Source organism: Acanthaster planci, linkage group LG12, assembly GCF_054643075.1.
Source record: "Acanthaster planci isolate LZ-2023a linkage group LG12, COTS_SCS, whole genome shotgun sequence".
NCBI classification, from domain to species: domain Eukaryota; kingdom Metazoa; phylum Echinodermata; class Asteroidea; order Valvatida; family Acanthasteridae; genus Acanthaster; species Acanthaster planci.
In genome coordinates, this window is record NC_141788.1 from 11,056,392 (window position 1) to 11,079,295 (window position 22,904).

The window sequence follows — 22,904 nt, forward strand, 5'->3', positions numbered from 1 at the left end:
TTGGGATGGAAAATTGAAAAAGAAGTGAGAGACATAAAATTATAGTGTTTTTGGCTATTTCAGTTTGAAATGATCTATTTTGTGGCAACAGATTTTCGTTAAAAAGTGGAATAACCTTATCAAAGATGCAAATCACCCTACAAAGCAGCCCCCGACAACGCGCCGGCGTAGAACATTACAACCCACCAACAGGTGGCGCTATTTAATTTTGCGGTGGCGTCTACGTCTAGTCTTCTTAAAATATCAAGCGTGACTGTGATACATCTAGTAGTACAGTATCCGCTACCAGCTCCCTGATCTGATGGAAATTTTGTCAAGATATCGCAAAGACGGCGTCTGAATGAAGAATCTGCTCGGTTTTAGAATTTGCTGGAATTGTCAGAGCATGCAGATTGTTCCAGAGTATGCATATTTTTCGGGGAGAAGCAGAGAAGTATGTGAAGGGCTAATGTTGGTAGGCCTATTAGGGGACTAGTTTCAGTGTTTACATTAATTCGTGCGTGTAACGTTTGTGTAGTTTAATCTATTTCGTGATAGGCGTAAGTAAAAATTTAATAGAGAACTCAGCATGCACGTACATCCTTAAATTTATATTTTATTCTATTTTTCCAGCCAGGTACACTTACATGGCAACTCATTTTTAGGAAACAAAGTGTATCTTTTGAAATGAACAATCTCCCAGTTTTTTCCTAATTTTACCACCTCTATTAATCAAGTCTAATTGGTTTTCACAGTAAGGGGTTATGCCATTAAGTGTCAAGTATCAACAAGCGTCAACAAAGTGTTAACAAGTTGTTTAAGCATATTTATGCAAAGATTTTTATTTAAAATGTTAATTAGGATCCTACATTTCAAATTCAATGTATTATATCTAGGCCTATCTGAAATGATATTTGAGTGCTGAAATTTGAGTTGTGCAGTCTGACCGGCTGCCTTTTTTTTTGCGTCGACGGCAGAGGAAAGAAAGATGGTGGACCCCATACATCGTGAGAAATTTTCTTTTTCCTGTGAGAATCTGGAATCAAATTTGGTGGTTCTCTTACATGTCTTATACAGTGGCAAGTGAGTCTCTAAAATGTAATAAAGCCACTTTAAATGTAGAGGATATTTTCAAGTTGTTGATGCTTTGTTGATGCTACCTGTGTGTGTTGATGCTTGTTGACACTAAATAGCATGACCACACAGTAAGTGGCAAAAAACGGACCTGGCGACTATACTGTCATGCATGTTAAGCCCCTGTTTACTTTGATCAGGGTAGATACTGGTAGCTTATAGACTCTTGAGGTTAGTAAAGCTGCAACTTGGAGACTATCTTTGTATTTGGAGAAGTGAATTTTAAGGACAAAATCAGTCCCCGGAAAGAGAGAATGTCCCTCTAAAGCCCTTTTCACACTACAGACTGCTAACCTGGGGAATCTGTGCCCCGGGTTAGAAATCGAATCCCGGTTTCACATTTACGGTGTAAACCCAGAGATTCTGCTAACCGTGGGCAGCACTAACCCGGGGCAGCTGTCAACCCTTTCACATTAACAACGGAAATCTACCCTGGGAATTTGGGGTGCGCCTTGAATATTAATATTATTAATCGTGGTTATTACAAGAATAGCGATGGTTTTCGTTTGACCAACGCACATGAAATGTGGTTCGATAGCAGCAGGTTCCCTGATCTAGCCAAAATCAGAGGCACATACATGTACCGCATGCATAAAAACATGCTGTAGAAACAGGGCAGTATAACATTTCGCACCGGCGCATGTGCACGTTGTGGCCCTGCATCTCATTGCCATCGTTTTGCTTCACCTTACAAGAGAATTCTCCGAGCAACTTTATCCTACAGTTCGCTATTAAACCCTGCATGTTTTCTCACTTGCAAAGATAACCCAGGGAATGTCTCAAGGTCGCTGTTAATCCCAAGATCGGTGAGTTAACCCTGCTCATGAGCAGGACTAGAAATTCCACCCGTTAACGGCACTTAACCCAGGGCAAAAAGAGTGCAGTGTGAACACAGCTCATAACCTGGGGAATCTCGTGGGTAATGTTTTTGCTAACTCTGAGATAACCCAAGTTAAATTCTAGTGTGAAAATTGGATTTAGCAGAAAAAAACACCCAAGACTGCTGTTTAAAAATATTCTACCATTTCTAGGATTACAAGCAGGAGTCTGCTGTGGTACATAAAAGGTAGAGAAACAACCGCATCAAAACAGTTTTTCTGAAAATCAGTTCTTTATGATATACATGTCTTTATCAAATGGCATGGCACAAAGTTCATAAAACAACTTAAATAACTAAATATGAATGGAAAATGGGAGAGAAATGGAAAATAGCAGGAGGATATTTTTGACCCAAGCCCACTTTGAAAAAAGCCTCCTTTTAAGGAGACATCCTCTCTTTCAGGAGACTGGTTTTGTCCCCAAATAAAGGGACTTCTTCAAATACAGGGACAGTCCTCAAGTTGTGATGTGCGCCTCAACTGTAAGGCTGTCGAATGCTTGCCAACTCTATGAGGAACAAATCAAATGTTGAGACAACTCGGCCGATGGGAGAGCTTGCACTTTACAGTCACATTGCCCCCGCCTTTTCTTCAAATCAAATTTAAAACAATGAAAGGACTGGGGGATAGATTTACGGTCTCCCAAAGTGGCAGACTAGCAACTGGTCATCGGTGCGGCCGAGGCACCTGTGCAATGCTGTGCATGCTGCATTGCTTTCATGGCCATGCACCATGCTGTCAGGGTGGCTGACATGCGCAGTCCACCAGTCCAATCCATGCTGTGTCACTGGGTCCCTATGCACGCCATGCCTGGTGAGTCGAGTTGCAATGTAACATGACACACTCAAATTTGCCCAAATACATGATCTGCAGTCTGTTTCATGCACAAAACCCTCGTCATGTACCGGTACACGCCTTGAATGGTTGAGTTGTCTTAATGGACAACTTGGTAAATGGTTGAGTTGTCTCAAAGGTTGAGTTGTCGTAATGGTTGAGTTGTCCGACTCTGACATCCCTCGAGGGTAAACATAGGCCTATATTTTGGAAAAGTGGATTAGATTTAGACTTAGTCTATCAGAAAGAGCTCTGTATGGCCATGCATACATGTACATGTACGTATACTATGTAAGTACAACCTCACCTTGTATTTTCATTTAGGACAAGTCTATTCAGCTTGGGTAGATTGAAATTGTCTTAGGAGTTGTTTTGTAGGTACACTGTACATACTTTTTAAACAAAGTGTTTATTTTGTCGGGATCCATTTACACATTTGTTATTTTTAAAAAAGCCAGCATTGAAGTCATACTGCTCCTTTGGAGCAGGTGAGTGTGACGCAGTCAGTTATGTAGGTGGTCATCCATCAATGCATGTGATTACAGTCTGATCCTTGGGTTAGATCGGCACTTTGAAAAATTAATTTTCCCAACCCAAAAAGTGATATTATCCTTTCATGTTAAAATTGAGGTCTACATTGTACATAAAGTTAAGCTGCTGGTTATTTATATCTTTTCTCTCTGTGATCCATGACCAATGAGCAGTGTCACATCTAGCCACCTGTCCTGCTTGAGGACAGGCAAAATTACTTAGGACAAGCAGTTTTTACCTGTACAAAATTTGCAAAACCCAGATATTTACAGCTGTGATGAATGTCCACCCGAAGTATTAAGTACAGTGGAAAACGTGGACTCGGCATCAAGGGATATCAGTCTCCAAAGTTTTGCTGGGGGCAGAGAACACCGTCTTGCAAAACCTGCACTGGAAGATTTTTCAATGGGAAGGGGCATTCTCTAATGTTATGTCTTAAAAGTAATGGCTGCTATTAATGGAACCTGTTTGTATTACAAGGATTAGAACATCTTGTTCATAATTCATGCTATCCACACATTAAACCACTAGGGCTTATGGTCATTGGTCAGGGTGATGTAGGGAATACATGTAGGTATTATATGGTGTTGGCTTACTTGAAAATGTACTTTTGAGGGTGTTGTACACTGTGAGAACTATGCCAGCTTTATAATAGACAAAATGCAGGATTGATTCACAGGTAAATACACAGGATACGGAGCCACTGTGAAATTACATTAATTGGTAATGTACATGTACCTTACATATGGTCTGCCTATTTCGAAATGTTAAGGCAACAAATGCAGTCCCAGTTGTTCACATTATTACAAAATGGGGACATTTTGTGCTGTAACTATTTTTTTTTGATGTGTGTGTGGACAAGGTACTGGTCCATCACATCGTGGTATCAGAGGCTGTTGGACTTCTGAGGTATTTTTCTGAGGTATGCCAAACCCAATGCAAAAGCCAGCAGTTATGGGCCTACCAGACCTATCCCCACAGAATTAAACACTTTACTACTGTTTAATTCTGTGTCGTTGGGGAAGGTTAGGGTTAATGATTAAGAAGAAATAAGAGGCTGTGATATTTAAGGTACCTCTTTTGTTGTTGTTTTTGTTTATTTAGATGTTTCACCAGTTAGGTTAGCAGTCTGCAGCCATGTCTTGTTTCTGCATCCGTCTACAGAAGGACATCGTCAAGACCTTAGACTTCCGGCATTGCAATTTGGCCTTTGTGCCAGAGGAGGTGTATGATTATGAAGAAACACTGGAGGAACTGTGTCTAGACTCCAACAACATCAAGGACCTGCCTAGGGTAAATAGAATGGGATAAACAAACACACTGGTTTGGGTGCCAGACTCTGTCACATATTTTCAATAGGACCATAAAATCAGTTGAATTTCTGATTTGTTCTTCTCAGCTCAAAAAACATGTTATTTTTTGAGAAGCCTTGTCAATTCTGTTCATTTCATTTTAAGGCAGATTTAAAGGGATCGTACTCTCTGTACAAGTACATTGTATGTGGATTGTGAAGAAGGTATTGTGGAACTGCAGAGTTGCTCATCCAAAAGTGAGGAATTGTCTTGATGTTCCGCATTACATGAACAGGTTTTTGCCCTTACCTGACGTATGTATTTATAAACACTGTATACTCAGTGCTTGTCTAAGAGCTTGTGAAAAAATTCACGTACTTACTTGGGTGGGACTCGAACCCACGACCTCCTGCTTGCTAGTGCAGGCGTCTTAACCACTCAACCACCAAGCCTGCCAGGGTCGGCTGGCCGGTCCAAGTCAGATGTAGCAGCGGGTACTGTAAACTATTTCAAGATGTGCTTTGCATTGGGACGATCTCAATTTTTATCAAGGAGATGTTAATTTTTACCCAAGTAAGCTTGTCAATTTTTTTCCAAGATCTGGGATAAGCACTGAGTCAGCACTTAAGGTAAGGGCAAAAATAAAATGTAATTAAAACTAGCATCTCCCCGACGTAAAGTACATCTTGAAACAATTGCACTTTCGTTGTAAGTGATTGATATACAGTTTGCCACTGACTTTTGGTATTACAATTATCTTTCTAATAATGACTCATTTGTCAATAACTGCAGTTGCAAAAAATAATTACATAGGACTTTTTAATCATTTTAGTTTGCTATCTCAGGTATAATGACCCATTGCTTACACTTGTTTAGATAGTTGGGTAGTTGAAAGTTATTTTGTGATCAGTCCATTTTTGTAAGTTGTCTTTGAAATCAACCATTTCAGTCGCTGTTTCACTGTGAGTTCTTAAAGAAGTTGAGCATCTGTGACAATGACCTCTGTGCCATACCAACAGCCATAGCTACTCTGGTGAACTTGGAAGAACTAGACATCAGTAAAAATGGCAAGTGTACTAGCATTTTTCATGTTAACCATTCATGTTGATTACCTTGAGGTAGGGTTTAGGTTAGACCTATGACTTCTAGCATGGTATACAGCACACTTGAGATGGACCTCTCCCTCTTTCCGCTAGCTAGAATCCTGTAGTCACAAGCCGTGTCAGAGTTTCGTTTAGTTTACATGTTATTCTGTTTAACAGACATTGGTAGCAAAAGCAAGGAGGAAAGGGCACTCCTTCCCACCTTTGAAATTTCATTCTGTCCCCACCAAATCCTTGGATACAGATAAGTAATATGCCACAGCTACCAAACTTTCCGAAGCATTCCATCAGCAGTGGGTATGGAACGTCATCACTTATCATGATATTTAAAGACACACACTGGGTTGAATTAAGAGGATTGTAGCTTTTATTAAACATCCAAATATATTTGAGATAAAGATTTTTTTAATTCGACACCAACAAATAAATGTTTTTATTGTGAGATTGCCGGTATTTTCAATAAATATTTTAATAAAGAAACGGTCATATTTCTTAATATAATGTTAATGTTAAAACTCCAACAGGTATTACTGAGTTACCAGATAACATTAAATGCTGCAAGAACCTCCGCATGGTGGAAATCAGTGTCAACCCACTGGGCAAGTAAGTACATGTACAATTCATTTACTCAGGTCCATTTTGAGGTTAGTCATCAGTCGATTTCAGAGTGTATGGGCTCTTGCTTGTTTATTGCTTCAGCTTGCCAACTTGTGTACAGCCAATAAGTTTCTTCTTAGTGATAAGCAATTCCTAATCTGAAAATACCTGCATTTGCAGTATCAACTTGAGTTTGAGTTCTTTTACAATTATGCAAAGCTGTATGTTCAAACATTTCTATTTCTACACATCGTGTCCTCTTGTACTAACCTGACCTTTAGGTTTATTTATGAACTTCCACAAATATCTGATCCACAGTTCTACTAAATGTCCAATTGTCTGTGCCAGTCCAAAATAAAAAAGAGAAGAAAAAAAAGAGGCAAAAAAGAGTAACTTTGGTATTTTGCCCATTAACCCTCCTTTGGTTTTACAGCACAAATGTGCACAAATGCTCACAGTCACTGGTGAGCATGTAGTTTCTATATGGAACTCAAACATGCACAGGTTCAGTGTGTGCACAGTTGGTTGCCAGCACAAAATGACCCAGGGTCTTTTGTGCAGTCCTTTTCACTATATTTGGTTTACTGCACGATTATGCTCATGAAACAGTGAAGCACAGTTGTTGGGCAGCACAGAAGTGCAATCTGATATTCCTGTGGGGGACTGTTGGTGCAGTGCACAACACGACACAGCTGTGCTTCATTGAGGTGTTTACCAAGTGGCCCAAAGAGTGACTTCCACATAGGAGGGTTAATGTTCAAAACCCCAGTGACAATGCTGATATACGACTACCACAATTGTGCTGATCTCAATCTGGGTTGTTTGATTTAAGTCATTCAAATCAATTATTGTAATCAATGAAAAGCTTTTTTGAAAAAAATCACCAATGAACTGGGATTGTGATTTTTTAAAACATTTCCTTTTATATTGTACAAACAAAGTTTTGTGATTGAAGATAAAGTTTAAAATTGCTTATGCCAACTCTTTAAGGGATATATGATGTCAGTTTCATAAAACAACGCATCATTTTAATCGTACATACAATGCATACAATATTCTGGGGCAATATCCTACATGTAACCGATATACAGTATACATGACATAGTGTTCATCTCCTCTTGCATGGCACCTGAACATCTGCCATCAGTTAGTTCTTCCATTGGTTTGCAAGTCTTGACAATATATCCCGACTGACTCATGTAAGGCTTGGCTGCATCTGCCCCGCATGATTACGCTCTTCTTAATAAATACAGAAACAATACAACACAACCCAAGAGATTATGAGTCAAGCTTTATGTATGTATTCTAGAAAAGGATGAATATATTTTACTTTCAATGACAGTCAGTTAAATTCGCTTGTTAAAATCAATGTTTTAAGCAAATGGTGAAATGGTGAGGAAAAGAAATAAAATTTGATTGAAATAAATATATATTTAAATTTTAAAAATCTCATTTTTTATCTTGATATTTGTCAACCCTGATTTCAAAAGACCTTTTCCTCTTTTTGAAATCTGTAGCCATCTTCAAGGAGTTGATAAGCACAGAAAATATTGGATGAATATAAACAGGATTGCAGCCACAATGTTTGTGATCCTTACAATGCCGGCTTTTGTCCAGCATGTGGATGGGCCAAGTAATGTCTGCTTTCTGTATGATGGAGATCTCTGACTTGGGACTATCTGTAACAGAAATCCAAGTGCCTAATTTTTTCTCTTCATTTGTTACACCAGGTTGCCAGAAGGATTTACCCAACTGGTGAACTTGACCCAGCTCTACCTGAATGACACCCTCCTGAATTACTTGCCAGCAAACTTTGGCCGGCTGGTGAAACTGACAGTCCTGGAGCTGAGAGAGAATAGACTCAAGGCACTGCCAAAGTAGGAACACCATTTGAAAACAAGGGTTTCTACCTTTCCCTGGTGTAACACTTGCCCAGATTATGTCCACCTCCTGGAGTGTGGTTCATGTTGATTCATATCAATGCATTCTGTGTACATTGAGCCGACACTCAAAAGGCAGCAACTTTGCATCCTAAATTTATCGAACATCTTTAGAAATTATTAGCTGAAACAGCGAAGTGTTGTGAAGCAGATGGTCTCTACACTAGTATGGATCACAGTTGATAAGTATTACACTTCCCAAAGAAGATTCGAGCTGATTAAACATTAAAACAACCTTCATAGTGAAACACTGCTCACATTGACATGCTTCATATAGCTCTGAACTCTCCCAAATTCTTCACCATCCATCAGTAGGTTTTGAAGAGCTCTGCAGGGTCTGGGAAGGTAGCACTTTACAGACACCACGGCTTTACATGAGACTTTATGCCCCTTGAAAGTCATTAAGTAAAAAACCATGCCTTGTTAACAATTTGACAATATTTTTTAACAACTGACAGGTCCATGGCAAGGTTGACGGAGTTAGAAAGATTAGACCTTGGCATGAATGAATTCAGACAGTTGGTAAGTGTGGTATGGGATACCTCGACAAAAAAACAACGATGAAAACAAAGTGAATACACATAGAAATGAAAACAAATAATATGGCAAATACAGGCCTAAATAAAAATGAATACACATGTAAATTAAACCGGAGGTTTTGGCATTAATTAATCAGCAAAACAAGACTTACACGTTTTGTACACTCAAAATGTATTTGTGTTTTGGTTTTGTTTTTTTTCAGCCTGAGGTGATTGGATTCTTCACTAAGCTCACAGAGCTGTGGCTAGATTCAAACAAGCTGACATCCATTCCATCGGTAAGTATAGAAGTTTCGGACACCCTTGTTGGTGTGTATGATGATACTTGTATAATCACTGAACCTAAAAGCAGTTCTCTAGCAAACAGTCCTTTTCAGTGTTTTTAGACTGAGAATACTGTATGATGCCGTAAGGCTGTAAGAGTCTTTCTTGCATATTTATCTGTTAGCGTAGACCAGCTTTCCTGAGAAAGATCATCTGGCACTAGTGCCCACTAGGCAAATGTGAAGGCCATTTTTGCTAAATTTTAAAATCAATTGCAAAGATGGTAGCTAAATTGTGAGAAGGCGTCATGTAATAGGAAATCTAGAAATTAGTCTTTCGTTTTACTCCTTTTAGAGCAAAATGTTCTTTGTCTTCTTGCTTGGTCTCTGTAACCTTCGGCCCATTTTCATAAGGACTTTTTCGTTCATTTTGGCTGTGTTTTCTTCAGGCCATAGGGAACTTGAAGGAGCTTGCATACCTGGATGCCTCCTGTAATCGTATTGAATGGTTACCAGGAGAGATAGAAGGATTGGACAGCCTAACTGACCTCCATCTATCCAAGAACTACCTGCAGGAACTTCCTAATACTGTTGGTAAGGCTAAGAATTACAAAGCCTTGATGTGGTCTGACAAAAGCCATGTCAGTATTTACTGAATGTTTGGCTTGATTGGATTTGAGCGTTTGATTCTAAAAGGTTTGCAAATAATACCATCAACAAGGTTAATTGGCGCTGGTTCATTTAAAGTGAACATCAGCAAAACTGACCAAGGTGCAGTTAGATCTAAGAGAAGCCCCCCCACACAACAACAATAACTGCTTCTGTACATGAACCTGCGCATTAATCTGCTCTTTGTGTAACAAAACCTGAAAGCAACTACATATATTGATTTGCTTGCTGTGTGGTGACATTATGGTTGTAGATCATGGATAGTGGCAAGACTCACTTAACCTGTATCTATGTACAGTTTCACAGGTAATGAAAGAAGAATTTCCATGGCAATTCAATCTGTTGAATGTAAGAAGCAGCCGGTGCCAATTTTAAGGGCTACTCCATAGAGAAATTGGCCTTCCAAAGAGAAACGGTTGCTTATATATACTAGCAGTTGAAGTTGGACCTCATTGGGCCGTATCTACATTATACAGTACAGTCAGAATTTTAGCCGACACGCTAACACGATCAGTGAAACTGACACGCTGTTCAATACAGGCTTTGAGGTTTTTACCGTGCATTGCCGGTCCAATGCACGATAAGCCTGACCCCGGACCTCATTATCTCGGCAGGGCTTGTGACCGCAGACTGCAAAGGTTACCAATAACGTGTAGTGAAGCACGAACACGCAGAGCCGTTACTCCAGCTTTGTGTATGCATGTACATGTAGATGTAGTGCCTGGCTGGGAGGATGACCGTCAAACAGTCCACCGTATGTTGAGAATAAAATTAGATACTAGAAAACTGTTTCCCAAATGTAAGCTTTGAATTTTAAACTCACAGGATTGACTGGAAACTGGCTTTTCCTGCTGATTCTAATGCTAGATCAGTTTTAATTCCCGATTGCGTGAGAAACTTTTTCACAAATTAACAGTAACCATGAAGGAAATCCACTCCTTAGCCAAACTATTATAATAAGCTGATTTTACAATGAAGTACAGCATTGTATTTCTTAATTTATGGAAATTTAGTTCATGTATCATAATTCCAGTAAATTGAAAAAAACACCCGCTGAACTTGCGTAAATTTTTAACTTGAATTTTCATTTGCTGCCACACCAGTAACAGACGTTCTTGCTGTGACCATGCAGCGACCATGCATCGACCAAGCATTCACGAAACTACAACCACCCCAGCACTTTCATCCCAACCACCAATCATAAATCAAAACGAGCATATTGCATTTTCATTTTGATACGGCGCCAACAAATGAACATTTACAGCCCTTTCACGTCACAACATGCATATTTATGAAGTTCACATTGGTGCTGCTTTGTGTGCAGGCGGTGTAAGTGGATATGCACATCGCACATGCAAACCGGACTTCCTTTCATTTTGGTATGATCTTTGCCGTTAAGTTTGGTCGTAATTTTGTCTCAATCAGAGTGATTTCTTTTTGTTAGATTTTCCGGCCACAAGGTCAAAAACCGATGGGAAACATCCGCACCTCAAATCGAATTTATATTCATGTGATTTTTGAACATTCTGAGCTCGAGTACAGCGAGTACGGCATTAACAATGGGGGGCCATCTGGACTAAAGTTTGGCTTGCGGACCAGCGAGGTCAACCCCTATTTATATTTTGTGGATTTCTTACACATTAGTTTTCTTTAATTCAAGAAATGCTTTGTCATAAAAACTGCTAGTTATAGTTGTCTCGGCTGAAAGATTAATTTCATGCTCGAATATTTTCTGTGCCTGATTCAGATGTTTTGGATCAATTCAGACATAGGCCTAAACGAATAGTGTTGCCTACTTGACACTTTCATCAATCCTGTATGGCCAAACAAAATGCTTTATTTTCGAAAATGATTTTGTGATGCCTGCTACATACAAGGTAAACTACTGACCACATTTCCCTGGAATTTGAAGATAACTTGAGCTGCAGTCAAACTGAATAATTTTCGTTGTGGGAAACTAGGAAAATGACTGCTCCGGTCATCAAAGGCCTGGCTGTTCTGGGGTTTGCATGTAGTGTATGTATTTTCATACTCGGCAGATTGGATTGCGGTGTCGGTGTTCTCTGTTAATTCTGAGCTTTGTGAAAACTTCAAAGTGTTTGTGCTCTTCATTATCTGGAGCATTTATGCAACCATGACAAGAAACACATCTCTGCTTGGTCATTTGTTGAGCGTAACGTTAGTTGTGCTTGCATGATGTCAGTGTTTTGACCAAATGAGAATTCAATCTTCAATTTGTGGAGTTGGTTCACTGATAATTCAAAAGAGTTGAAAATAATATGGTTATAGTTTTCCTGTCTTCACAATAAAAGAATTATGCTTCCCCACTACCAATATATTGTATGCAGGAAACCAACATGGATTCATTCTTCTAGAACTTGAAAAGAGAGAGCTGTAGCAGTTCACTGAAAAGGACATTTGTCGGCAGTGTGGTCTGCTACCTTGTATTTTCACCCTCTTGGGTGATGTGACCATTTCCTTTTCTGCGTTTTTGTGGGCCATGTTAAATATATTCCTGGTTATTCTTGATGTTAAACATTCAACTAGGGATCACAGGAACACACCCCTATGTTGCATTTAAACACCGATCAACGTTTGATGGTTGGTGTGGGTTGAATTTTGACTTCATGCAGTCATTTTCTGTGGCCTCCTCAGGACAACTGAGCACCTTACAGCATCTGAAGCTAGATTACAACCAGATCTCCAATCTTCCCTACTCCATTGGTGGACTAATCTCACTAGAGGAGCTGATACTCACCTATAATGATCTAGAAGAGCTACCTCCGAGTATTGGACTCTTGAGGAAACTCACTCATCTCAATGTTGATCAGAACATGCTGCTGGAGCTTCCACCAGAGGTGAGTCACACAGTCCAGTTTTCCTCAACAAACATTGTTTTATCCGTTTTCCCTTGATGCTTAAAGTTCCCGTAATGCACACTTCCACAGTAATGATGCCTTTGCTTTTCCCCTTTACTAGTTCGGAAGTGTTTGAGTACAATTCAGGCAATCTTATATTAACATTTTTAACTCTTTGGTTGAGCAGTTTTGTTTAGCTTTCTCAGTCGATTACCAGATTGTCAACTCAGTAAACGTCACAGAATATAAAACACGGCAACTAGGATGATCAGTAGAACACACTTACATGAACCCATCTCTCCTGTTTTTGACAGCTTCATTGGCTACCAGTTAAATTACGGATAACTTTTAAACATTTGGTCTTAATTTACAAATGCATTCATGAAACAGCCCCAGATCTCCAAGAGGTAGTCAGCAAATATCATCCGCCAAGGATTCTTCACTCCAGCAACAAAAAGATCTTCTCACTCCACATTCACTTCTTACCAAATTATATGGTCAACGTGCTTTCCATTTTGCTGCACCGGAACTATGGAAATATATCACACAGCACATGAAAATCTGCCCCTCTTTGGAACAATTTAAATTTTAACTTAAAACACACCTGTTCAGTCTGTCCAAGGCATGGAGACTTCATTCTGTATTATGCGGTTTATAAAAATTGCTTCTTTTATTATTAGTATGTAGGTGTAATTTATGACCGAGTTTAAATGCTCCCAGTTTGTATTGTAACTGGGAAGGGTTTCTGTATGTGAGTAATGTGCATCATGTGGCATTTGTGTTTGTTGAAGTTCATCTGTCATTTAGAATCCCAGTTGCATAGTATGTCAATATCACTTTGTCGTACCGTTCTGCCTTCATCGCACTTGATTTCACGGTAGAGAATGCAATCATTGGCAAAAGTCATACTTGGGATTTTATGCCTGGGGGAGGCTTACATGTACATGTATGAAGAGTAAAGGTCCCAAGATGGTGCCTTGGGGAACCCCAGACTATATTCTGCGTGATGATGAAGAAACTTTGTCTAATACAATAGATTGTGTTGTCATGGTGAGGAAGTTGTTAAACTACATATGTACCTATGTAAGGTTCGTGTGTTGTCTGACTGCTGACGCTTCAGGAGAAGTCAATGTGAGGAACTGTATCAAAGGTTATACTGAAGTCTGTTCTGAAGTCTGCTTGGCCTTGGCGATCAAGTATTTTTGCTAGGTTATTTATTGTAAGCACCAATTGTGTTTCATATGACTGCCTCTTCTCAAAACTATGTTGTTTTTCATTTATGATGTTACTTTTCTTGAAATGATCCATGACATTTGTGTGGATAGTGTGCTGCAATTGTTGGCAGGTATGGACATCAGCGAGACTAGCCTGTAATTACTTGGGTCTGCATGATTTCCCTTTTTAAATATCAGTGAAACATGAGCTCTTAACCAGTCTTTAAGTAACTCTCCAGTGTCGATTTCTGAAAAATTTGTGGGAGTAACGGGGCTACATGTACATGTAAGTTGTCAGCACACTCTTTTGATATGAGGGTAATATTCCGTTTGGACCTGGTTTTTCATGAGATTTTAACTCTGAGAGTAGTTTAGCAATGTCCTTTGTTATTATTACTATGGAGACCATGGAGGGAGGTATGTTCATGTAGGTTGGTTCTGGCAATCTTCCTTGGTGAAGACAGATTGAAATTGACTGTTGAGGACGTTGGCTTTTTCTAAGGGGGATGCTGCTATGCCAGATGCTGCTTTTAGTGAGGCAACACCAGTGGAGCTTTGTTTCAAGCTTTTCACCAAACTCCAGAAAGGCTTTGTGATCAGATGACAGGTTTTCCCCGACTTTGCAGCGGCATTCACGGCATGATTTCTTCAGACTGCAATCCAGCGCCCTGTGCAGGGCGCAGAAATTTTCCCTGTCTATCTCAGGTTTATTTGCATCTTGGAGGACGTTGTAATAATACCGTTTAACATTTGAATGCATGCACTATGAATATACAGGACTGAGGTTTGGCTTGGCATACTTTCATTTCACGAAACCTCCAGATTCTGGTGCAAATATATTATATACTTGTATATCACCAATGACCGCCAGAGGTGCTTGGGTCAGTTGGTCAATTCGAATTCCATAGAGTAGAGGATATTGTAATAAATTGACATGGGCAAGAATCTTGTTTAGGGTGATGGTCAGGTTAACACATTCCTTTTTTTCTCACCATTGATTTTCCTTCTTCCATCCAGCTTGGCAGCTGTAGCGCCATTACCTTACTGTCTCTTCACAGTAACCTCCTGATGACTTTACCAGATGAGATCGGTCACATCAGCAGTCTGTCGGTGGTCAACCTTTGCAACAATCAGCTACGTCATCTTCCCTATCAAGTCACCAAACTCAAGAACCTACAGGCTCTCTGGTTGTCTGAAAACCAGGTATGGAGAGACACATACATGTAGCTGTATGTGGTTGGCCTTTTTGCTTTCTAATCCTGTAGTTCACTTACTGGTGTAGAAGATGGCAGTAGTGTATTATCAGATAAAAACAGACAAACTTTGATACTCTTAATGTAGCTGTTCATGTGGGGAAAGTTGGCAGTGTGATGCCTGAGAACAGTTTGTAAGTTGGCAGTGTAATGCCTGAGAACAGTTTGTGAGTTGGCAGTGTGATGTCTGAGAACAGTTTGTAAGTTGGCGGTGTGATGTCTGAGAACAGTTTGTGAGTTGGCGGTGTGATGTCTGAGAACAGTTTGTAAGTTGGCAGTGTGATGTCTGAGAACAGTTTGTAAGTTGGCGGTGTGATGTCTGAGAACAGTTTGTAAGTTGGCAGTGTGATGTCTGAGAACAGTTTGTAAGTTGGCAGTGTGATGTCTGAGAACAGTTTGTAAGTTGGCAGTGTGATGTCTGAGAACAGTTTGTAAGTTGGCAGTGTGATGTCTGAGAACAGTTTGTAAGTTGGCAGTGTGACATCTGAGAACAGTTTGTAAGTTGGCAGTGTGATGTCTGAGAACAGTTTGTGTCACATTTCACAGTCTACATGTACATAAAGTTGTCCCTAGATTGTGGAGTTTTGCCTGTTTTTCCCCCTCAGGGCAAACCGTTGATCCCTCTCCAGTCCGAGATGAAAGAAGAACTTGGCAAGAGAGTGCTGACTTGCTTCCTATTTCCACAGCAACACAAAGATCTAGAAGAAGGTATAATGGGAAAAAGTGTATGAGAAAATAATCAAGTATGTCCAAAGAAAATGCATCCGTAATAAAGACCAAGAAATGCTGTAAAGAACCTGTGAAGAATTCCAAAGAAAAAATTTTTCTGGCCTCAGAGAATGTTCCCAAAGCAAAAAGTTCTCAAATATTTTATAAAGGAGTTGAACAAAGCAGGAAAAACACAAGGAATCTGCAAGTAGATACCTTGTAAATCCTGAAACTTCCAATGTCATTATCATTAGTGTCAGGATGTTGCAGAGGTAACTGAATTCCAGTTGTAGGCCATCACTGTATCTTGTATCTTTCATGCATTGCTATTCAATAGAATCATGCCTCCTTCTTCTGGTCCCAATGTCAGATACATATCAGAGTGATGGAGAAAGTTTCCATGCTTCCCTTTGGGAGGAACAGAGGCTAAACCGCAGACAGATAGCATTTGATGTTTCAGAGTCAGACTCAGAGGTAGGCAGAATTTTTTTTCTTTTTCTCTGTACAAATGGTTTTCTAAGATCACACTGCGTAGGTGTGCGAATTACTGATAGGAGAAAAATGAAAAATCAGAACTTGCATAGCTAAAAATGAAACCTCTTGATTTCACCGGATAAATCAAACCACAGTAAGTCTTGTTTTTAATTACAAGACGGGTGCGGACAATGTATCATTTGTAAATCTTTCTGATGAATTTCAACATTCCTAGATGAGTTCAATACAGATCCTAAAATTTCACACCATGCCCTTTCCATTTGCATTGTGTTGGGTTAATGAATGATTGATTGTTACTGTTAACTTTATCAAAACCAGTTCATTGGGATTACTGTGGTTTGTTTCCAGTAGCAGTAAATTTCCAGTTGGTTTTATATTCCAAGTTAAGTGCAAAGGATGCACCGCTGGTTTACTGCACGTTATACTTTATAAATTTAGTAATATACGTCTTTCAAAAATGTCAAAAGTGTTTTAGTACAGGGTCTCCCAGACAAAACCAAACCCTGAGGAAAGGGGTTAATATGCCCAAACCATAAGATATGATTATAATGTATAAGGATCTCTGAAAAGTGTTACAACTGAGTTGGGATGTCCCATTTTCAAGACAGTGGTGTTCAGTCACGCATGACAGGAGGGATACAATCAAAGTATCATTAGAAAGAATACTGCTTCTACTTTTCAGAGATATTTTAATCATATCTCATGGTTTGGGCATATTAACCCCTTTCCTTAGGGTTTGGTTTTTTTTCTGACACACCCTGTAGACTGAATGGCAACTCTGTCTTGGTTCCTTCTTCCATCATATCACTAGTTACCAGCACTGTTTTTATCTGCAGCATAAAAAGAAAAGGGCACCTATCCCTTACCCCAAGGAAGGCATCAAACGGAAGATCCTTGCCAATAGCCGAGGTAGTAACAATAAGTCCAGTAGATCACGCAGCCGACGCAGCAACATTCTCCCAAACTATCCCTCTGTAGATACGTCAGTAAGTGACTTCATTTTTGGTTTTGTTATGCATAATGGCTTGGCTATCAGAATATTTTCAGATAAGTGTTAAAAGGCACTTTTATTGAACCCCCAATAAAGTGTCTGTAACAAGCAGTGGCAATCAACCCATATTTGTATATGGTCTTGACCTTCCATGGTAAAAAAACTTGGAAAGTGTTGCTATTTGTGTTTCAAATCATTCAAATGCAAAAAAGGAAAACAAGAAAAAAAGCATTTGCCCTTTTGACCCCTGACCCCTTCTAAATTGCATTATTCTGCACGTAAATGTTTCTGAGCTCCAGTTCTTTATGTTCGTAGGGTCAATAGCACTTTCAAATCGAGTAATTTGAGCGTACATGTAGGTGTATATGTCAATTCAAATGGTTAAATTAGTGATTATTCAAATTGATTAAAGTGTACGTGTAGCAAGTGCATTAGTACATTTTAAAAATAAAAATATGCATGTTATTGTAACTGTTTCAGGAATTGATAGTTTCTTTTTGTGAGCATAGGCGGTAGAATCAGTTATTTCATTCTGTAGATGTGTCATTGCAGTTTGTGGTGACTTGAGCATGTGCGTATTAAAATTGAATTGAAGTTAAAAATCTGTCATCTCATTCAAGTCAGCTTTCAAAAGATCGGTTTGTTATTTTCATTTCATATCAGATATTGAAGTATTTCAGTGCTCCATAGTCAATAGATTGTCCTATTTTGGATGGATCTGATCAGATGAATATCTGTCTTTTTGGTTTCAGAGGAGACGTAGTCCAGCAGGAAGCCTACGAGAGGGGACGTCACGGCGTCCTCGATCCCCTGCCTCTCCCATTGCAGACAGCTTGCACTTATTTCAGGCAGATAAGGTGAGACATCAGCTCCACAATGAGCAACAAAAGAAATTGACGGGGATTCACCGCTTCAAATTTGCCCCTTTTTCTGTCATTATTGCAAAGCCTGTTATGAATATCAAAATTTGGGCCTATCAAAATGTTGCCAATATTACTATATCATACATTTAAAAGTGTGGCCCTACCTTCAAGTGTGTTTGCCTCTTTTAGAGGGGGATCTTACAGCATGCATGGCCATGCTTGCATGGAACAGTTCTGGTATCAAGACAGATTTACATTCCCAAGAAGTTGAATGACAGCAAAGTTTGCCTAGCTTGCCCTAGAGCTGGCATGGTTACTCTATATCATAACGTGCTCCATGGCAACCGCTGCTGAAACAGTATATATAAATTAGTGTGCTTACTCCTGAATCTGTGTCAGAAGCAGTGATCTGTTTTATGCCTTTCCCTTAACCTGACTGCATTTATGGTAATTTCCTCTGATTCGAACCTTTGCCAAGGAGGGAAAAAGCAAATCACAAAACACAGCTTTCTAGTATTGTAGATGTTATGTTTCATTAATTATTATTGGATGGAAATATCAGGACGTGATTCTGTTGTATACAATTGTGTAGCGAAAATAAGTGGAACACTAAACCCTTCTGATTGTAGAAGTTGCAACCCCCTTGACCATCTGTTGGACCTTGTTACATTGGGCAGTTAATATTAGCAACCGGATCTCTCTAGCAGATGGATTATTTGGCTGGCTGGATGGCTTGGACTCTCAGGCCGATTGGCTTCAGAAAACCTGTGGAACTGTTCATATGCTATCTTCAGCAGGGCTTCTTGCCAAAAACCGTGTAGGGGTTACAGTTAATGTTTGGTGTCTGTACACAGGACAGTTTAATGGGCAGAAAGTCATTTGCTCAGTAGCACATTAATTACTGGCAAAGATTTTCATGCTTTCTGTTTAGATACAATAATTACCCATGTGTTGTTTGATTTTTTTTTTTTGCCGTCAGGAGAAAATGGCCAAGGATAAAGCACGTCTTCGAGGAAGTCTGTCGTCAGCCGGTCGACAAGATAGTGACACTGAGTCAGTAGCATCCTCCACAAGAGAAAGAGTTGTGGGCCGAAGAGAAATGAGGGTACATACTCTCTTTGGATTCATTAGATGGATCTAATTAAAAAGGAGAAGTCCTCTCAACTATCATCCACAGAAAATCAGTAGTCAGTTGTTCTATAGCGGCCACTTTCCAGACCTTCTCAAATGAGGTGTTCCAGGTTTTATTTCAAAGCAAAATTTATAAGGACATCAATAAAAAGCAGTGTAAGTGAAACTAGTCCTGGGTAACGAGACATATAGAAATAAATTTTACTGTAACTGTGTTTTGCCAGAAGTCATAATTTAAATAAAATTTTATGAGAAGTTGATGTATGATAACATATGATTTTTAGTAATGTTGTTGAGTGTGTGTTTTAACTCAGTTATAGGTTCAAATTTCTTTATGTTTAATCATTTTCTTTTCTTGACTCAAGGCTAGAATGGAGCGAGCAGCAATGAGTGACACAGAAGCATTTATACAGAGCCCTGTCTGGAGCCATACTGGAGGAATCAACACCAACAAACAGCAAACTACACAAAACCATGTTACAAGGTCACCCCACAGTGTTAGCAAGATTCACAGCCGAGGGTATGAATCTGACCAAGTGGATAGTTTCCGCACACCAGTCCGATCTCCCAAAGAGCCTCAGATGCAAGTTCGTCACACCCAGGCACTAAGGAGTAGCAGCGTAGGTTATGGCAGGGGATATGAGTCAGACCAGGTGGATGCAAACTGGTCTCCACGGGATGTGTACATTCAAAGACAATCCCAACAAAATTTGGAGACAAACCGCAATGGCAATGCAGCAAGCAGTGCTGCTGTTGGTCGTAAGTCATGGCGATTGTCACATCAGCGTAGTTCTGGTTACGGCACAGACCCTGAGTACAGTTACACAGTGTCACCAATGGAAGACAGAGAATCCAGGATGGCTGATGTGAAACAGAAAAGAGATGAAATCCTGCCTCCACCTTACTACAGAGTGCGGCAGCTAAGGGCAAGTGCCCACTCTAGATCTACTCCACGTAGGCACCTGCTAAAGGCACAACCTCAAAGCTATAAAGATTACGGCTGGATTGATGGTCATACACCATCCAACCCAGGCAATCAAGCTGCAACTGTTACCCCTCAATCAACCCATGAAGTAAACACAGGGTTGAGATCTCAACCTAGGGAAATGGAGACGAGAAATCAACTTACTGGCAATGACTTGCAGACTTCAAGGAAACAACCTCAGTTTAAAGGAACATCAGTGAGAAGTGGGAGTGATCCATCAGCCCACTCCGATACAGAGCTGGCATCAGGTCAAAGATGTGACAAACCTACTTACGTACACCCATTTCAAAGAGAAGCTGTCAATAAACATGACAACCCTCAAAATGATAGAATTTCCCCAAACAGCAAACAAGTATTTTCTGCTGGCCCCAATCAGGCACGCAGCAGGCAACATCCTGGATCAGGGTACCTGGTGGAAAGAAAGAGAAATTTCCCTGCTGATGACAGAGTACCACAAGTTAGTAAAGAACACCAAAGCAGCCACAGTGATGGAGGAGACAGGCATAGAAAAGACACACAGTTCCATGATACTATACAAAGAAAGCCTCCAGTTTTGGCTGAAGAAAGCTATAATACACACTTTCCTAATTCAGAAAAGCCAGGCTCTGAATTCAACCAACACCCATCCAGGCCAGCAGACTTTACAACCACCAACACAAGACAGTCCAATTGGCCACACAACAAGCTCACAAACCCTGAGAGTGAACCAGTCCCCACACAGATACACTGGCAGACATTGAAGACAGAGGATGGCAACCCTGAATATCTCAACTCACTGGAAGGTAGGCGACAACAGGGGGCAGCCCGTCTGAACCCACGAATCAGCCATAGCCTGCCTAGGGATGTGACCACTTCCCCAGAACAGCCAGATGAGGAATTTAAACTCAATCTCACCCAACAAAAGTCATCATCTCTACCTAGGTCAGAAGTTAGAAGTGACAGGGCATCAAAGGAGACCACCACAGAAGACCAGGATTATGGCACAGTGACTGATCGCCAAAGACATAGAGTAAGTATCTATATTCATTTCGTTGGTTTGGGCTTTGTAGTGAGTCCACATGCATGTTCACACTGCAGCAAGAAGATGAAAAATCTTTGGGCCAATATTTACCTTAGTGCTTAGAGAAAGCACAGCAAGCAATAGCTTTACACAAACAGCCTAGCAGCCGCTATGTCAAGCAATGCTCACTGCATGTAACTGGTTCAGAGCAGATTTGTCCTTCATACTTTGACTTTGTAAGTAATATTTTCTGACTGTTTTCTGGTACTGGTTTCTGTCCAAAATTCGTATTTGTAAAAGCAATATGCAAGTATGAGGGGAGGCTTTTAAAAGCAAACTGTTTTGCATGGAAGCAGAACCCAGACCAGTGTTCCTGCCATTCATTTCATAGGCTGTGAATGTGATGAGTGGCAACCAACCACAGCCAGTAGGTTCATTTTGTATTCATTTCGTTTGATTTTTTTTATTTGTTTCTAATCTGAAAGTGTATAAATTGACCTAAGAATTGAGAACACAATCTGTGAATTTAATTTGAAAGGTAACTGTCATCAAAAGACATTTTAATTTGACTTTCATCAGATGTTAACAATTTTATGAAACAACTCTGTATGATCGTTTCCTGGTAACCTGATCTTCACTGATTCTAACTTATTGTAGTTTGTGTTTCTACTTAAATTGGAATATGTTTTGTTTTCTTTAGAGCGTCAAGATGAGACTCCATGGAGGAGCACCCAACTATGCTACCTCTGAGCCAGAGCTCAGACAGTCCTTCCAACCTCCACCTCAGACAGGAACTCCCATGGACCAAGCTGGCTGTAGACTTACCCTGCAGCCCAGAGGTGGGACAATAGAGCAGAGGAGGTCACAAAGTCCAGTCTTCGAGAAGCGTGATCAAAGTGGTGCAGGAGAGGCGGTCAGGTTCCCCCTCGGTCTAACCTCATCTACACCTAGTGTGGGTGGTGGTTCTAGACCACAGAGTCCCACACATTCACGACCACACAGCCCCACTAATCCTACCCACTATGGAAGCAGACCAAACTCTCCCAAGGACCCACATGTATCTCAGCAACCCAAATCATTTAATCCTATAAATCGGAACAAGTCCAGTAAGCTCCCTCTGCATGCAAATGAAAGACACTATGACAGCGACTACACACTCGAAAAACCCAACTATAATCGCAGGGGCTCAGACTCCTTTATCACACAGAGGCCAAAGGTCAACCGGCAAAACAATCCCCCAATCTCTTACCAGAGTAGACTGAGAGATAGTCTTCGTGGGGCACTCCCTACCCCCATAGTGGGCAGTGCCCAACATCAGACCAAGCACAGTATCAATACCCCTGAGTTGAACCCACGGGGCACATCCAGTCAATCATCTAGTGTGCCTTACCCAGACTTGTGGCCTCAGGATTCCTCAGGTTATGCTAGTGACCAGAATGACCAGGGATGGAAGAGAGGTAAGGAACAGCCGCATTTTCAGACTTTTCTCCATGTAAATTAATGGTTTTTAGTTTGAGGTTTTTACATGTATGTATCTGCTCAGAAGTTAACCACCTGTAATCAAGACCCATGTGTTCATTGGTTGACATTTCAATAAAAACTTCAATGACCAGGGATGGAAGAGAGGTGTGGGTGGTGATTTTTGGT

The 22,904-nt window shown here is 40.2% G+C and overlaps 1 protein-coding gene across 2 annotated transcripts in view; it reads left to right on the forward strand.

The window, feature by feature from the left end:
• LOC110980148 (uncharacterized) overlaps nt 1-22,904 on the forward strand; it is a 42,491-nt gene that overhangs the window by 13,587 nt on the left and 6,000 nt on the right. The window contains exons 1-17 of one of the 2 annotated variants that reach the window (XM_022236523.2): nt 238-433; nt 4,461-4,649; nt 5,598-5,715; nt 6,276-6,354; nt 8,079-8,225; nt 8,747-8,810; nt 9,031-9,105; nt 9,540-9,684; nt 12,415-12,617; nt 14,849-15,034; nt 15,690-15,792; nt 16,163-16,266; nt 17,124-17,273; nt 18,031-18,135; nt 19,121-19,246; nt 19,638-21,266; nt 21,958-22,714. In XM_022236523.2, coding sequence (XP_022092215.2) covers nt 4,494-4,649; nt 5,598-5,715; nt 6,276-6,354; nt 8,079-8,225; nt 8,747-8,810; nt 9,031-9,105; nt 9,540-9,684; nt 12,415-12,617; nt 14,849-15,034; nt 15,690-15,792; nt 16,163-16,266; nt 17,124-17,273; nt 18,031-18,135; nt 19,121-19,246; nt 19,638-21,266; nt 21,958-22,714 — 4,147 coding nt within the window. In that variant the 5' untranslated portion in view covers nt 238-433; nt 4,461-4,493. Of the gene's footprint in view, nt 1-237; nt 434-4,460; nt 4,650-5,597; nt 5,716-6,275; nt 6,355-8,078; nt 8,226-8,746; nt 8,811-9,030; nt 9,106-9,539; nt 9,685-12,414; nt 12,618-14,848; nt 15,035-15,689; nt 15,793-16,162; nt 16,267-17,123; nt 17,274-18,030; nt 18,136-19,120; nt 19,247-19,637; nt 21,267-21,957; nt 22,715-22,904 lie in introns of those variants that run through there. The other variant, XM_087144558.1, reaches the window with a different exon arrangement.